An 18,912-nucleotide genomic window follows, 5' to 3' on the forward strand; every position below is an offset into this window, starting at 1 on the left:
AAGCATCTTAAACAAGGTTTTCATAAATCATTAGGCCCCTTTGAAGCAGAGTGAGACCTCTTCCCTCTCTGTGCTGAGCCAATAGGAACGCTCTCTCTCTGTGATTGACCAAAGGCTCCAGGAGAAGATGCGGAAATCAGAACACTTGAATTACAATATGATGAAATGTTATTCTGCATCAACTGCCTACCCCGGATTTAAAAAGTCATAATACAATTTGTCTTAAAAGACAATTGCAACCGAATGTACTTGCAGTGATCGTGGAGAGCCTGTTAAAGGATCAGTCTTTTGCAGATGATTAATATATGCACAGGGATGTTAACTGTAAATGCAACCAACACTTTCTCTACTTGATTTGAACTGTCACTTCTGGAGTTGGACCTGGTTCTTTGGGTCCTGACCCAGCTTTCATGACCACAGGTGAGGGTAGGAACCAGGACTGAGGGTAGATCCAGAGCTTTGTCTTCCTCAGCTCTCTTTTCGTCACAACGGTGCGGTAGAGCGACTGCAGCTCCGCCCCCGCTGCTCCGATTCTCCGGCCAAACTCACGCTCCATCGTCCCCTCACTCGTGAACGTGATCCCGAGGTCCTTGAACTCCTTCAATTGGGGTCAGGACTAATTTTATCTTAATTTTTCTTACATTTCTTTTGCTTCGTAGGAGTGTGCTACAGTACGTTACGTTCAGCAAACGCTCCTAGCTTCAGATAACTGTGTGAATGATGTGATGAGTGCAAGAATTGTAAATTAGCATAACTAACCCCCCAATAATACCATGTGAGGCTCTGCGTCCTGCCTCATGTGTCCTATTGGACTCTTGAGATGGATGAAGGAAAGTCGATCATTTTAACGCTGACAGCTTCAACAGCAAGCGTCGTTAAAGTCGTGTCACCTGAGACACGACTTACACTCTGTCACTCCGACTTATTTATGATTTACGGAGACCCAGCAATTCCCCCGTGAGCAGCAACAAGTCGCACTGTCACTGAAACAAAGGAGCTCTTTAAAAAAACACCTCGTCACGGCAAGATCGTCGATGGCTGCAACAGAAGAGGTCAAATCTTTTAACCCTCCTGTTGCCCTCAGATTTCACTAACACCATTTATTCTAGGGGTCAATTTGACCGCAGCATTTTAAACATCCTGAAAATGATCCTAATCAATGTGCGACTCAAGTGAAGTCGGGTACTTTATGTTTTTATTTAACAAAATGAAAAATATCACTGATGTTAAACTGCATGGAGGGATTTCTGTCTGTGTGTTTTAAAGTAAGTCTGTTATTTTAAGTGCTATTTTGTGTTATTTGTAACATCTGGAATGAAAGTAACGTCCGTTATCAAGGACAGCAGCATGAATTTGACCTCATATAATATCTGAATTGTAAAATAAACAATAATAATAATGATTAAATCATCCAGATGATCAAACTGACCCAAAGGAACACCGATGAGACAAGTACATGTACGATGAGAACAATAAAAAATATATATAATCATGACAATTTTAGGTTTTTTATGAGTCGTCCCCATAAAATGAGGAAAAGTCATAAATATAAAGCAAAAAAATGACATTATTTAGAGATGTTACACTTTAAATGGGGTCAAATTGACCCTTAGGAGAACAGGAGGGTTAAGTCACTTTGCAGTTTAACAGCAAGTTTAAAATAATATCATTAGACAAGAGAAATGCATTCAGAGTTATATTATAATTCAAACTGCAGAGTCAGACGGTAGGCTCAAACACAAAATAGCTTAAAAATAATGAAATATGCAATCCATTAAGAATATTCTCATTTGTCCAGGTCATCGTTATCCTCAAAGCAATTTCAGTCTTGTGAGAGGTTAAATACCTGGATCTCCACACCAGTTAGTTGGACCCGTCCCAGCCTGTTCCTGGTCCAGTCCCAGCCTGGTCCTGGTCCTGGTCCAGTCCCAGCCTGGTTCTGGTCCAGTCCCAGCCTGGTCCTGGTCCTGGTCCAGTCCAAGCCTGGTTCTGGTCCAGTCCCAGCCTGGTCCTGGTCCAGTCCCAGCCTGGTTCTGGTCCAGTCCCAGCCTGGTCCTGGTCCTGGTCCAGTCCAAGCCTGTTCCTGGTCCAGTGCCAGCCTGGTTCTGGTCCAGTCCCAGCCTGGTTCTGGGACTGGTCCAGTCCCAGCCTGGTCCTGGTCCTGGTCCAGTCCCAGCCTGGTCCTGGTCCTGGTCCAGTACCAGCCTGTTCCTGGTCCAGTCCCAGCCTGGTCCTGGTCCTGGTCCAGTCCCAGCCTGTTCCTGGTCCAGTCCCAGCCTGGTCAGATGCGTACATGAACTGATGAAGCCTCTTGTCTTCCTGACAAATAACCAAGTCCAGTTGCTTTTGACTGAAATTGCTTTGAGGAGAACGACGACCTGGACACATGAGAACATTAACAAGCTGATTTGGTCACTTCTGTCAGTCAGGACCGACACCAAAGTTATCAGACACGAGACTCTGTTTGTGATTCAATTATGAATCATCTCTGTCGCCACAGTCATTCTCCCTCCTGCATGTTCTACTCGGCGCCCTTCTTCACCTAAGACCAAACGGACCATTTCCAGACAGTGACAACACGTCTGACTCAGAGAATCTCTGGTCTTGTGCTGCATGTGTGAAAGAAAGACTACAGAGTGATAAACTGAGGTTTGGGTAACAGAAGAATAACTGCATGACTACGCCGGGAGGTCGGGGCTCATAAACTGTGTTCGTACCTCAGAGTAAAGTCATAATAAGAGAAAACTGGTGACCAAGAGGAGTTCTCCTAAATCACCAGACAAGACCCTGAAGATCAAAACTGTTGGTGTGCGTGGTTCAAGTCCCAATCTTCCTTTTCTAAATACCCTGTTTGTATGTGGGGAGATGGCGTACACATGGTTTACGCATGGTTGTTGTGTGACCGTTCATTCATCTGTATCCAGGAGTGGTTGCCATCTTTTTTTGGACTTTATGAACTGAGATCTGGGTGGTATGTCTGAGCTGAACCGTTACCTTCTCAACCCAGCAGCGACGCTTAGAGGGGTAGTTAAAGAGAACTAAATGTATGTAATAATAAATAATTCCCCCCTTTATAAAGTTTTTCCAATTCTACCTCCAGCCTTTAAATTCGAGGCCATTTCCCTGCTTGAGACCAACCATCAATCAGTCATTTCAGACCGTTCTCACTTAATGGTCGGCGCTTTGTCTTCTTTCCCGCACTCTTTGACTGCTCCGCGGGGCACTTTAAGCTCCCCTGAGTGAAAAATGCACACTTGAGTGTATGACTTCTTACAAAAACGGGCCAAGGCTCCTGAAGAGCTCTTTAAGCTTTGTTTTTTTTAACTGCTATGCCCAATGACTCAGAAAGGCAATATAACAGAAACACTCCCCGTGGCTGCTGATTGCCTGAACATGCACTGGGCTTTCCCATACATCAGCGTTTATTTTGAACCACATATACATTATGAGAGCAAAAGCACAGAGGCTTAATAAGTCCAAGCTTATCAAGAGCTACTTGCAGGGGCCAGTGGAAATGTGGGAATTGGGACTGTGAGGTCTTTCTGTTTGGTTTGTGCCATTTCTAATTGATATTCATTAGTTTTTCTCCTCTTCATGAGAAATAACTTCACAACGGAGCCAAGCAACAAAGGTCAACTCAAGAGATGTGTGGTTCTAGAAAAAGCAGTTCAAATTAGTTTTAGGACTACACAAATACCATCGACCAACTTCCTTTTTGTATGGTATGGCCCCGGGGAGTGTGCGGGGCTTTGACGCCAACGGTTCAAATGCAACTTCTGTGTCTGTCACGTGACGCCGTCGGGCCCGAAGAGACTTTCCTCTATTGACTTACATGTTAAAAGAGACATCTGTGGCTCAGTAGATACATTATTAGTGTCATAACTTACGCGAAACGACTCTTGAATTGATCCATTCAGACGGTATCATTATGAAAGTCTAGCAGAGCCACAGGATTAGGAGCTTTACAGAGCTTTAAAGTGACTCATTGTTTTCACGTAGAAAGCTCAAAAAAAGCCACTGTACTCAACCTGTTCAGCACCAAACAGCAGGCAGACAAAGTTCAAAACTAGCTGGGGAACACAGTGGATCACGTCGCAGCTGAACGAGAGAAAATATTGGACTAACATTAATCAGGTGTGCACCAACACTGCTCCAAATACCTGCTAATGTTTCACTGTTTCAACTGTCGGACGGCTAAATTAGCAACCGCTTGCTAACAAGATCAACACATCAACCTAAACAAGGTATTCTTATCGACAGGTTTGAAGGATCATTCATTCATTCTTCTATAACCGCTTGTCCCTGTCGGGGTCGCGGGGGTGCTGCAGCCGATCCCAGCTGACATCGGGCGTGAGGCGGGGTCCACCCTGGACAGGACGCCAGTCTATCACAGGACACATAGAGACGAACAGAGACAGACAACCATTCACACCTACGGGTGATTTAGAGTCTGTTATGTTAGGACAACAAAAGGTGACTGTTAAGTTTAGACACCAAAGGTGATGATATATCATTGTGGTGTTTATATCTTGTTCCTGCTGCTCACAAGTAGCCAGTGAAACCCATGAAAACATACATATCTCTCTTTGTTTTTCAGAAGAACAATTGTATTAGCCGTAGAATCATCCTGGGTTAAAGTCTGAAAGGACACCTCTGAATCGGCCGTCTGAAATTTCCAGTTTAAAATACTTCTACCCACACGAGCTCCGAGCAGTGGTCTTAGCTACAGCTGCTGTGGCCTTGCGGGCCAAACTCTCAGCAGACGTCTGTAGGAGACAGTGCTCAACAATCTGTCCAACAGTGTCCACAGCGGGACGCTAATCAGATACCTCCAGGGATCTGACTCTCTCTACATGAATCACAGATGACTTTTACAAGGCGTCTCACTGGACTTGTGGGCCCGGCGTCCATTTCATCCGGCATGCCAACGTGTTACGGCTGACGCCCACTTAGTTTACCGTCAGATCCATTTAGTCCTGGCTCTTCTGCGCTGTGTTTATCTGTTTTTAGGACTTCTTGCTGTTGTCTCTGCCTCCTTTTAACAAGATGTTCTGTTACAAAACAAGAGGCTGACAGGAATACGAGAGTATCGAGACAGAAAGCGAGGGAGGAAGTGGCGAGTCTTCTCTAACACATGCAGATTTAGGTGAGGACCTGGAGTCTGGACCCTGAACTGTGGCAAATATATTCAACCTCTCGCGTTGAGAAGACGGTTAAATGACGCTGCAAAGGGAAAGCTGGCATGGCCATTTTCAAAGGGGGGCCTCCAGATATCTGAATGAAACGGGTTCTCTGTGTACCCACGAGTCTTCAGAGTCCTTTACAGAGGATCATGTAGACCAGGGGTGGGCAATCCCGGTCCTGGAGCGCCACTGTCCTGCATTTTTTAGGTTTCTCTCTGCTCTAACAAACCTGAGTCTAATGATTTGCTCGTTATCAAGCAGCTGATGCTCGTCACAGTTTGATTATTGTTAGACTCAGGTGTGTTAGGGTAGGGAGGAACCTAAAACATGCAGGACAGTGGCTCTCCAGGACAGGAAGTGCCCACCAATCTAGACAATTTGAGGCCAAAACTATTCTAAAATGAGCATTTTTATATTTGTGCACACGGGGCTCCTTAAACAGTGTTGAAGGTCATAAACTGGGTCTGACTGTAAACATGAGACTCCCGTGGATTCAATGAGCCTAGTTGTCTTCATGTGTGATGACATTTTCATTGTAGTGAGAGCATTTTAATATAAGATGAGCTGTTGTGACCTCCAGGATATCCGCAGCCTCACGGAACCTAACAACCACAAACTGGAGACCTGGAGCGTTCAGAGGATGGAGGGATTTCCTCTTATAGATTCACAATAAGGAGATATCTAAGCAGTAAGTGCTAACAGTCCGATCGCCGTCCGATTCTTGCAGAAATCCCCAAATGTCAAAAGTTTTTGATCCCAAATCACAGCATGGATTTTTCTGTGGTGTTCCTCAAGGTCTGGGTGTCTGAATGTGGGACTTTGGAGGCATTTTTGAACATTTATATAAATTTCCGCATGGTCAAAAATGGTTAAAATCCTTCGTGCGGCCTCCGTCTGAATCATAGCTGCAGCTGCATGGCCTCTGCCCTTCATAGACTCCTCTCTGCTCTCTGTCCCTGCTTCTGTGAACCTCCTTTTTCCTCTTTGCATCAATCTGCTCCAACATAAAATCTACTTACACAAACAAACACACTGCTGTGCAATAGTGTTTGCTCAACATTTCCCAGCTAATTGCACCATTGCCTGGGGGAAAACTCAATTAAGATTGGCTAGAGGATGTCCATTAATTGAATTTAACGCACAGTATAACCGGACACCTCCGACGTGACTGTCTGAACATCATTGTAAATGATGTAGCTGCAGAGCTAAATAATAATCCAGTGAGATAAACATCTCTCTCTCTCCCCCTCCCTCTCTGTGTGCGTCTTTGTATTCTCAGCTCCGCAGGCTGGCAACAAAGCAGCACGGAGGTAGCAACCCAACACAATAATATTCCAAGTGTATTGACTTGGTTCCAGGTATTACTCCCCTCAGGGGTTACCAGGGCAACAGAGATAGGCTATTACCAAGAAAAAGGTCAGGTGATATTTCAGGGTAAAGGGGAGTTTTCCTTTGACTTGTCCGGGGTTTCAGAGCCGGTAATCAATTCCAATTTCTTAACGTGCAGTTTGAAGTGGGACACCTGTAATTAACTGCCACGAGTGTTTCCCTCTTTGCCTCTGCTCATCATCTCCTGACATGCTTAGAGGAGCACAGGTCTCCTCACATGCGTAGAGGAGCACTTTCCTGTGCCACAAGTCATTAGCAAATTGCTTTGAAACAACGTGTGGGTAGCTCAGGATACAAGGCTGTAAAAGCGTGTAACAGGAAGCTGGGCCAGAATGCATTCCCTGCCAATGTCCTGGTGGGATGGCTCAGATCAACACCTCTCAGAGAGCAGCGGGGCGCGCCGACTATTGTGCCGATGCAAGAGAGGAGACGGTGGCTTACAGGGCACTGGCATTCAGTCCGTACACTCACTAACATCTTCCACGCAGAGAGGATGGAGAAAGCAGTGCTGATAACAGAGGGGGAGAAATCAGAAATCAGAATCTGGTGCTCACAGGCTCAAAGGGGACAAATGAGGAAAAACTCACAACCAGAAAATGTGAAATGAAACAACCCAGTCAGTTATTTGTGGGGAGCCTTGATGCAAAAACATGGGAATCAACAACCCATTCAGATCTGGCTCCTGCTCCTATGTCACATGCAGGCTGATTGGATAGCTGATATATCCTGGACCAGTCCCAGCTAGGTCCTGGTCCTGGACCAGTCCCAGCCTGGTCCTGGTCCTGGTCCTGGTCAGATGCGTACATGAACTGATGAAGCCTCTTGGATGAGAGGTGAAACGTCTTCCTAGACAAATAACCAAGTCCAGTTGCTTTTGGCTGAAATTGCTTTGGGGAGAACGACGACCTGGACACATGAGAACATTAACAGGCTGATTTGGTCACTTCTGTCAGTCAGGACCGACACTGAAGTTATCAGACAAGAGACTATGTTTGTGATTCAATTATGAATCATCTCTGTTGCCACAGTCATTCTCCCCCCCTCTTGCATGTTCTACTCAACGCCCTTCTTCACCCAAACCAAACGGAGTATTTCCAGACAACACGTCTGACTCAGAGACTCTCTGGTCTTGTGCTGCATGTGTGAAAGAAAGACTACAGACCCAATTCTCCTGACATTGTGCGGAGTTCATGGTTGAAAATGCCTTTACAGTTGTTGTGTTATTGGGTTTGAAAAATACGTACACAGCTATGTTAATGTTGTATGTGCAATGAACAGAAGAAATTATGAGCTGTGGCTGAATCAATCTTTCAGTTAGGGAGAACGGTCGTAAACTGCGCTCAGTTCTCCAGCCGGGTCACTCGTGAGGATATTCACAATTATCCTGATAACGGAAATTCACAACAATCACCTTTATTGTTAGTGCTTTTTATCACGATCCCTAAGCGAGAGGGACGGTAAACCCGGCACATGACGGACAAACTCTGACTGGGAGGAGGGCTTTATTTGTCTTTGTGTTGATTTCAATTACCAACAATCTTTCTCAAGAACCACAGACTCCATCTTTAAGATCCTGGACCCGATGGGGATGTCCGACCAAAGTTCAGGGGTCATCAATAAAATTCTGTATAAACCTCTGGGGAGCATGAATGCCCACGCTTCACTGTTTAATCGGGTCGTAATATTTGTGTGTGTGCTCTCTCCAATAACTCGGAGCAGCTGCAACATTATTGCTTCCAGGGCAGACATCATCAACACTGGTTTACATGCTCTGTAATGAGACAAAGTGCTGCTTTTCCAAAAACAGGAATTAAACCTGACATTTCTCAAAATGGTAAACAGGGCGAGCTACACGTTGGTGTTCATCTCTTACAGTTAAGCCCCTCAGTGTCCAGCTGAGCTGAGGGAATAGAGAAATGCATTGAACAGAGACACTGATCCAAGATTCATTGCCAGATTAGGCGGCTGGCTCTTACACTGTCCATGCTCTCCGTCTGTCTACTGGTGCCAACGCCGAGGGCAGATCCAGAGCGGAGGCTGGCCGACACATCCATTAGATAGAAATGGGTGAATGGTTTGCAAGGACACAGCTGCCCGGCTACCTTGAGATTACCAAAACATACACACAGCTCCTCTGTCTTCAAAAGACCTTTACTCGAGCATGTGTACACCTTCTTTTTCAAACGGCTGTACCTGTGGTGATGGAGGTCTCCGTAGGTGAACATCACAGATTATCTCCAGGATGTTTGGTCATTTTAATCAAACTCGGTGAACCTGTTACTTCTATCCAAAGCATCTTACAATAAGCGCATTGCAGCATGAAGATATTCACTTCAATTTTATTATTTACAGTGCCAAATCATGACAAAAGTTATCCCAAGACACTTTACATTTAGGGAGCACTCACACTGTCCTTTTGCACCGGGCCAAAACTGTTTTTTCAGCTAAAGCCTGGTGTGTTTGACCAGTGTGAGTGCAACCGCTCCACGCATAACTGTGGTCAGAGAGAGGTGGGCTTTAGTAAAGCACGTTTGCACATGTACGAGCACGAGCACGAGAATGATGCCTACGGCGGTTCTCATTTATGTGCGCGTGTTCATAGAAAAAAGAAGGAGGGACCATGCGCGGACATTTAAAACAATGGCGGTGAAAGGTTCACGTTGGTGTGATGCGGAGGTGGAGTGTTTACTGCAGATTTGGTCGATGAAAAGATTCAAAAACAGTCGACAAGACGCACAAAAACTCCGAGGTCTACGGAAAGATCTGGAAACAAAGCCACGCTTCGCCATGACGTCATCAATGCGTGTGACGTGTTACGGCGTGATGACGTATAGGCAGCAAGAAGCATTCTCCGAGGCCCAGGTAGTGTATGTGCAAACGGGCCTGGAGGGGGGGACAAGGACCCTAAAGCACGGGGCACGGTGCGGAAGGACAGAGTGAGTGCGCCCTTAGAGTAGGTAAAGACCACACACTGACTTAGGGACCCAACAATTCCCCCATGAGCAGCAACAAGTCGCAGTGTCTTTCACGTCGAAGGACTGACAGACCGTCCCAGAGACGCAAGCAACCACAAAAGTAACTGTAATAATATATATGGTAATGTGAATATGACTTATAGTTAATATACCAGAGTGATATCCAGCTGTCTCTGTAGTGACAGCAAGTGTTTGTGTAGGTGTGAGTGTGTGTCAGCGTGGCTGTGTGTGTATGTGTGAATGTGTGTAATCAATGATTTGATTTGATATAAATAGTAGAAACAACTGCATTTAAGGTGAATAGCACTGTCTCCTCACAGCCAGAAGGTCCCTGGTTCAAATCCCGGCTGGGGCCCTTCTGTGTGGAGTTTGCATGTTCTCCCCGTGTCTGCGTGGGTTTTCTCCGGGTTCTCCGGTTTCCTCCCACAGTCCAAAGACGTGCAGGTGTTGGGTTCATTGATGACTCTAAATCACCCGTAGGTGTGAATGGTTGTCTGTCTCTGTTCGTCTCTATGTGTCCTGTGATAGACTGGCGCCCTGTCCAGGGTGGACCCCGCCTCACGCCTGATGTCAGCTGGGATCGGCTCCTGCCCCCCCGTGACCCTGACAGGGACAAGAGGCTGAAGATGAATGAATGAATGAATGAATGAATAATAATTATTATGGTGGTAAACAAAAATCGATGATATGGAAAGTAGTAATAAGCTGCGATGCGATGTTTTTATGGCTATGATTATTAGAATGTATGAAACTAATGATAATAATAAATGCATAATAGTAATAATAACAGCAAAGAGGAAAGTTTTAAGTCTACTCTCAAAATACTGATCTCACCAAACATTGCAATGATCACGTACATAAAACAAATCAGCCAAACTGCTGCGTTTATGAAACAAGAGATAGAGACCGCCATGGTTACCGCCATGTTCTGTGCTCACATGGGGGTAGCCCTGCACAGAAGGAATATATATATATATATATATATATATATATATATATATATATATAAAAATATGAAGAGCTCTTTTCCAAAACGAGATAAAAGCCAAATTTTTAAAAAATGAGTTTGAGCCACTTCGCTGTATACAGAACCTTTTCACTGCTTCATCAGTGTTTCTGCCAAATCTCTTTATTTCCCTGTTTAAAATGTTCCTCAAGATGCAGTTCCTTTCCAAACCGCGACCAGCGCCAAACCTATTTTTAGCCTAAATGCGATACGTCCTCTCGACCAATCAGAATCCAGTGAGCGTTCTATGCGATCCAACATGGCGGCGCTCTGAAGCAGGAGAGTTTTTTGTGTCGTCCGTCCGTTCAACATGTTCAGACTGAGTGAAAGTGAAAAAAATGACTAAAAACAGATGAAAAACACCACGAAAATGTGACAAAATTACTATAAACAGATGCAAAATACCACAAAAAGTGAAAAAAATTGCTAAAAACAGATGAAAACTCTCGACCAATCAGAATTCAGGGAGCGTTCTATGCGATCCAACATGGCGGCGCTCTGAAGCGGGAGAGTTTTTTGTGTCGTCCGTCCGTTCAACACGTTCAGACTGAGCCATAAAAACCATTCAGACAAGAAAAACTGAATATTAACCAAATGTGTGGGTCTGGGTAAAAAATGTAATTTTCCTGAAAACTATTAAAATGGATTTATAGTGTTTTGGAAAAGAGCTCCTCATATATTCCAACCATAATAAAACATCCGATTAAGGGTTTGCATGGTTATTAGGTGCATATATTTTCCTATTAAATGGATTATCAAAGGTTTCCACCGTCTCTCTCAATCAAAACATGCCGTCCAATTGCTCTCTTCCAAGTAAGGAAACATTTCCTGAGGCGTTCTGATCATTAGTAGAATATTAAGGTCCAGAAATAACAAACGCCCCTGCACTTGTTTACGAGCTGGACCCTCCAAATGCTCCGCTGTCAGTCAAAATCCACCAACAAGACGGGCACTGCTGTCTGCTGGGTGAGAGGAGATTAAATGGTCGATGCTCTATTCTCCCCGAACACAGCGTTCCAGACCCTCCAGTGTCGAGGCAGAGCTCCTTATCGTCTGCTACTTCAGCAGCAAACGGAGCAGAAAGCTTCTTTCTTTGAGCTCTTGTCTTTCTGTCACCTGCAGCAGTCAGAGCTTTAACTTTGCCTGGCGTCTATTGTATGGGAAAATAACTCCAAACTGTGCTTTAAAGTCTCCGTCGCTAGGTCGAAACGTATGAGAGGGGGGGTCCGGAATAGCAAAGCAACCTAACTGAGTCACAACAGCTGAAAAAACACCCTGAAACACTGGAGTTTGACTGAAACAGCGACTGTAAAAGCCACTCCATGTTGTGATAGTCGGTTAAATCCTCCTCCAGGAATATGCTGACTGCAATATCAAAATTAAACAGCATGTGTAGATTAAATCTTTTCAATCTCTGCTGTAGAAAGCTGTTAAAAGGATATTGCCGGTACTAGAAGATGCAGATATCCGCTCAACAATAGGTCATCAAACACTCTTAAAGTGTAATTCTGGCGCAAAATCATCCCATGGTCCTTTTCAGAAGTTACATTCATCAAATAAGCCATCGAGACAGTTTTTTTGGCGTATGAACTATTAACGGAGAGAGTGGCTAACAGTTGGACGTGGCTAACAGTGATTAGCTCGGTGCAGTACGGTGAAGGCATTTAAAGGTCTTTTTTAACCACTAATGCTGCTGAAAATAACAGCAAACCTCTGCAGCAGCATGAGAAGAGTCCCTACACACACAACAAAGCCCCAACAGCGTAGTTAGTGAAGCCAGAGTTTATTAAAGAGTGTTTTAAAGACTTACCTACTGGCCCCTGTACCAGCTCCTCTCATAGTAAAGTCCATTACAGTGGATTACCAAAGTCAATCCCAAAGGAAGGAGCCCATTGCTGCTTTCATTTGTGTGTAGGGACTCTTCTAATGCTGCTGCAGAGGTTTGCTGTTATTTTCAGCAGCATTAGTGGTTAAAAAGGACCTTTGAATGCCTGCTCCGTACTGCCCCGAGCTAATCACTGTTAGCCACACTCGGCTGTCAGCGACTCTACCAGATTTCTCCGTTAGACGTTCATTATGTACAAACTTTCTCTCATTTGATCTATACTGTGTTCAAAGAGCAGCAAATGGATTAGGAATCAATAAGCGAATCAATAATGACTTGGACCGGCGTGCAGACGGGATAATGGCGTTGGTATCCATAAAATCTTACCACTTCCCGTCCCTAATCTTTGCGGAGTCAGTGGGAGAAGCTAGTGTTGTTCTGCTTTGACGTTCTGTATTTTCTGTTCATTTGTGTTAAGGACCCTCTTAAAAACTAGATGATTCACCTCGAGGGGTTCATCATTTTAATAAACGTCTCTAAAAGCTGCACTCGAAGCTGGTCTACCTTTAATATTCTGCATTATTTCCACATTTAGTCACAGTGAAGGGACGGAAACCTCATGTCAGGATGTGCTTCAGGTGCTGGAGGCTGTGAAAACACTTCAGCACTGACAGCATCTATTGGAAAATATAAATAAATATACATTTCCAATATAAATTTCATTCTGATTTATGCCCCAGAGGTGTAAGGAGAGGTGATATTGCTTGTTGTAAACACTGCTGCTGGTTTTAAACACCAAAAACAGCCCACGGTCTGTGATGTCTGCTGGCGGCACTATCGCTTTGTCATTAGCGTATATGACATATTTTCACCACCACCGCACATTTAAAATATGGTGCATTTGGAAGTGTAGCGTGTACTTGCATTGAATTAACCTCGATGAAATCAGAGCATAGAACGGGGAATGCACCGTGACTGCTTCATTCCAGTTACGCAGCAGCATATTTAGTGTTTTTTGGATGCCATTTCACACTCCACACTCCCACATTGACAACAAAGCATATGCATCGCTCTCCAAACCCAAGACAGAGAACAATGGTCCCAAGATGGGTGATCTCATCTCATCTTCAGCCTCTTATCTGGGGTCGGGTCGCGGGGGCAGCAGCTTTAGCAGGGGACCCCAAACTTCCCTTTCCCGGGCCACATTAACCAGCTCTAACTGGGGGATCCTGAGGCGTTCCCAGGCCAGTGTGGAGATCTAATCTCTCCACCTGGTCCTGGGTCTTCCCCGAGGCCTCCTCCCAGCTGGACGTGCCTGGAACACCTCCCTAGGGAGGCGCCCAGGGTTCATCCTTACCAGATGGTCCTGAACCACCTCAACTGGCTCCTTTCAACGCAAAGGAGCAGCGGCTCTACTCCGAGTTCCTCACAGATGCTGAACTTCTCCCCCTCTCTCTAAGGGAGACTCCAGACCCCCTCCTGAGGAAACACATTTCGGCCGCTTGTACCCGCGACCTCGTTCTTTGGGTCCTGACCCAGCTTTCATGACCACAGGTGAGGGTAGGAACCAGGACTGAGCAGTAGATCCAGAGCTTTGTCTTCCTCAGCTCTCTTTTACGTCACAACGGTGCGGTAGAGCAACTGCCAAACTCACGCTCCATCGTCCTTTCACTCGTGAACAAGATCCCGAGGGACTTGAACTCCTTCACTTGATCCACTATAATACTCTTTCTCTTTTCTTTTTTCTACCTTAAACTTCTGTATGTAGGTAGTTTTGAGAAGGATATATTCCATCTCTCTCCACTCCACCCTCATGCTCTTAGATCCCATAATCCACCGCTCATGGGCTCAAAACCCAATGCTCTACCAATCATGTCATAAACGTAATCTTCTATAAATGTGTTTATTGCACTAATATTCTCCGTGTCATGACCAGCATGCACCGTTTGAGATGTCACTGTTGCGGGGGATTGGTTATCTTGTCTTAATGTCGAGATAGCGGCACACATTATTATCTCAATTTGGTTTTACAGGGTACAACAATTACGTTCTGTCCCTGTGGAAATGATTTCATGAAAAAAGGGTGAAGAGTGAACAGTGTGGCATATTTCCTGCACTTGCTCTCTTTACAACAAGAACTTTGACATATCGTCATGCAGTGAACCGCCTAAAGATTAATGAGTAGTGTATTGCTCAGGACAATTGAGGATTGAAGCAATACAGTGAGATATGTACATGATTTAACCCTCCTGTTCTCCTAAAGGTCAATTTGACCCCATTTAATGTGTAACATCTCTAAATAATGACATTTTTTTTGCTTTATATTTATGACTTTTCCTCATTTTATGGGGACGACTCATAAAAAACCTTAAATTATCATGATTATATATATTTTTTGTTGTTCTTATCGTACATGTACTTGTGGCATCGGTGTTCCTTTGGGTCAGTTTGATCATCTGGATGATTTAATCATTATTATTATTGTTTATTTTACAATTCAAATCTTATATGAGGTCAAATTCATGCTGCTGTCCTTGATAACGGACGTTACTTTCATTCCAGATGTTACAAATAACACAAAATAGCACTTAAAATAACAGAGTTACTTTAAAACACACACACAGAAATCCCTCCATGCAGTTTAACATCAGTGATATTTTTCACTCTGTTAAATAAAAACATAAAGTACCCGACTTCACTTGAGTCACACATTGATTTTGATCATTTTACAGATGTTTAACGGTCAAATTGACCCCAAGAATAAATGGTGTTAGTAACATTTGAGGGCAACAGGACGGTTAATAGACCTGATGAAGACTTCATGTAAGGGAAACAAGTAGAGGTGAACGTAGGGCTGAATGATATCTTCTACCCCATCACAGACCATCTCACACCTCGACATATATCACGTTATAAAACAGAAGGCTCCAATCAAGCAATCTGATTGGTTGTTAGCCGTGATATAATACTCATATATCATATAATGTATGTTCCTTTACACAATTCTTTATCACTCCGCTTGGGATAATGCATCTTTTTATACAGTGAAGGAAAGATTTCAACAAAAACAAACGTTCTTCGTTATTGGAAATGTTTGGATCATCATGTTCACGGACGTAGTCCCTAAATCTATCAACGGAGACGATCTGGACAGGAAACGCAAAAGTGGCGTTGCGTTCTATCTTTTTATTCTGCTTTCAGACGAGCGTCTTTGGGGAGAAATTTGCCATACTTGGAAACCAAACTTCCCTTTCCCGGGCCACATTAACCAGCTCTAACTGGGGGATCCTGAGGCGTTCCCAGGCCAGTGTGGAGATCTAATCTCTCCACCTGGTCCTGGGTCTTCCCCGAGGCCTCCTCCCAGCTGGACGTGCCTGGAACACCTCCCTAGGGAGGCGCCCAGGGTTCATCCTTACCAGATGATCCTGAACCACCTCAACTGGCTCCTTTCAACGCAAAGGAGCAGCGGCTCTACTCCGAGTTCCTCACGGATGCTGAACTTCTGAAGTGATTGAGATTATTTTCCTTCTTTGTTACTGGAAATGTTTGGATCATCATGTTCACGGACGTAGTCCCTAAATCTATCAGCGGGAAAAAATCTCTTTCATTCGATATCTTAAGCCGGGTTTAGGCGGAGACCATCTGGACAGGAGACGCAAAAGTGGCGTTGCGTTCTTTCTTGTAATTCCGCATTTAGACGAGCGTCTTTGGGGGGAAATCTGCCAAACTTGGAAACAGTTTTATAAAGGCAATAGCTCCCGGCAGGCGGTGGTATATCGGGATTATATCGCAGCTAAAGGGGCTTAAATGTAGCACGTTTTCTAGTGATTCAATAAATTCAAGATTCAAGAAGCTTTATTTATCCAGAGGGAAATTATTGTGCAACAGGTCTTTATGAAATAACCACATAGTGAAGCCTATTTTTGTGCACTCTTGGGTGAGTTTAATACATCCCAAATGACAAATACTGATGATTTTCTCCTTTTATTAAGAACTTTAGTACAAAATGTAAACTCAAAATATGTCACATCAGATTTTCTGAAAGATTCAAGTTGGTTTGTGCTTCTTATTAATTCAGATTACGTCATTTTGTATCTCAGTTTATGATGCGATTCTATTGAAAGCGTGATTTAACCCTCCTGTGATCCTTGGGGTCAATTTGACCCAATTCAGTGTCTAACATCTCTAAAAACATGGTTGACATCTGTTTGTTTTGCTTCATATTTAATAACGTTTCCTAATTTTATGAGGAAAACTGGAAAAACCTAAAACTGACATGATATTTTTTCGTTGCATTGACCCTGAACACGCCACCGTCCTCGATATTGGACATTTGCTTTCATGTCCAAATATTATAAATAACAAAAAACAGTCCTTAAAAATGATTTACTTACTTTAAAACACACAAACAAATATCCCTCGATCCAATTTCAGGTGCATCTGTACGATAATTCATTTAGTTTTCTGTATATTTCCCAAGTCACGTTAAAGGTATTATGGATGTGTAAGAAGGTGTTTGGTGCTGTGTTTAATTTAAAATGCTATTTAAGCCGTCAACAAATACCCTCAGAGTACATAAGGACATAAAGACTTAAGTAACAACTTTGATTATGGTAATTTTCCAGATGTTTAAACTGCTGCGGTCAAATTTACCCCAAGAATAAATGGTGTTAGTCAAATTTGAGGGCAACAGGAGGGTAAACACTGGTGTATTAGTTTACTTTTGCAATATCTATTGATGAATATTACCAGAGAGAAGAGTAGAGAGTATATAGCAAAATTAATATAAGCTTGTATCTAACAGCTGTTGCAAAGCGATTTATAACCATCCAGTTCCTGTGCGTGGTTTTTAATTATTCAGTTATTAATCACACGAAACCTCCAATGTCTGCGCGGCACGTTGTACTTACAGGTAACTGTTTCTCCAGGCAGTTGTAGAAGTGTTTGATTTGGTTGGGCTTCAGCTTCTTGAGGGGGATCCTGGTTTCGCCGATGAACTCGTTGTGGCGGAATTTGTCCTCATCACACACCGAAATCCTGAGAGGAGAAAGAACAGAGCGGGAAGAGGGGGAAGATGAGTATTAAGTGAGGCTCGGGGAGGGGTTTTAGTCGCCAAGAGGAGGCGTAAGACGATAAAACCAGTCATTTTCCACCTGGAGTCCATCATCCTCCATCACAGGGACTCTATTCTCACCACAAGTCTTCACTTCAGGATAAAGCTGCTCCCGCTGGCTGCCTCTTTAGGCCTCACAGCACTGATAGTGCCGGGTAGATCTGCAGCCAAGGACTTCTTAAGACTTTTGTCAGACTCGATCAGCATGTGGGAAGATGATGGGGAATTATGCTACAGGAAGAGTTCAGCCGTGAATGAATCAAAAGACTCAAATACGCTAAAGTGAGAGGGAGAAGAGGTCGAGGGACGTTCAGGAAACAGGGATTTGACCCCAGAACACAGCAGGTACTGGTCTACCACTGCCTCTATCAGGTAGTTTGTAAGTTAGTTATTTTTTAAAAGTTCCTCATTTCATCTTTACTCTCTTATCCGGGGTCGGGTCACGGGGGCAGCAGCTCCAGCAGGGGACCCCAAACTTCCCTCTGTCAGGGTCGCGGGGGGCTGGAGCCGATCCCAGCTGACATCGGGCGTGAGGCGGGGTCCACCCTGGACAGGACGCCAGTCTATCACAAAATATTGTTATTCTTTCATCTCATCTTCAGCCTCTTATCCGGGGTCGGGTCACGGGGGCAGCAGCTTTAGCAGGGGACCCCAAACTTCCCTTTCCCGGGCCACATTAACCAGCTCTAACTGGGGGATCCTGAGGCGTTCCCAGGCCAGTGTGGAGATCTAATCTCTCCACCTGGTCCTGGGTCTTCCCCGAGGCCTCCTCCCAGCTGGACGTGCCTGGAACACCTCCCTAGGGAGGCGCCCAGGGTTCATCCTTACCAGATGATCCTGAACCACCTCAACTGGCTCCTTTCAACGCAAAGGAGCAGCGGCTCTACTCCGAGTTCCTCACGGATGCTGAACTTCTCCCCCTCTCTCTAAGGGAGACTCCAGCCCCCCTCCTGAGGAAACACATTTAATAGAATATCCACTGTGCGTATACCTCTGCTGTACTCGCATGTTTGTATGTTTTAAATAACCAAGTCCCTTTAACAAAAACCTTCATTTTGTGAAACATTTTGATTCATTTCAAGTGTTTCCCCTCTTCATTATCAGCCGCCCTGTGGTGGAGAACATGCAGCCCTTGTGCACCCAATGGCACGAGTAATAGGTTTTAGCATTGTGGCTTGTAGTGGATGCGGTGTAATCACAGTCTGCTACATGGACAGGTGGTGATAGACACAGATTTCCATTTACACAAAGAAATTAACAACGTTGCCTGGAAGTGTGGAGCCTTCTCTCTCGGTATTGTTCCTGGAAAAATGGGGACTGGGGACCCTGTTATGTGAGTAGTTCAGAAAGACGGGTGTGCATCAGATCACATCTCTGGAAAGTCGCTGATATTACTGACGTTCACTGTTGTTGTGGTACTC

At 44.4% G+C, this 18,912-nt stretch overlaps 1 protein-coding gene across 1 annotated transcript in view; it reads right to left on the bottom strand.

Moving 5' to 3' along the window:
• Positions 1-18,912, bottom strand: part of doc2b (double C2-like domains, beta) — a gene marked incomplete at both ends in the record, with an annotated part of 143,949 nt that overhangs the window by 13,175 nt on the left and 111,862 nt on the right. The window contains one exon of the mRNA XM_083927169.1: positions 17,289-17,415. Within this exon, the coding sequence (XP_083783295.1) occupies positions 17,289-17,415 (127 nt within the window). The remainder of the gene's footprint in view (positions 1-17,288; positions 17,416-18,912) is intronic.

The sequence above is a fragment of the Echiichthys vipera genome (genome assembly GCF_963691815.1).
Source record: "Echiichthys vipera genome assembly, chromosome: 14".
NCBI lineage: Eukaryota > Metazoa > Chordata > Actinopteri > Perciformes > Trachinidae > Echiichthys > Echiichthys vipera.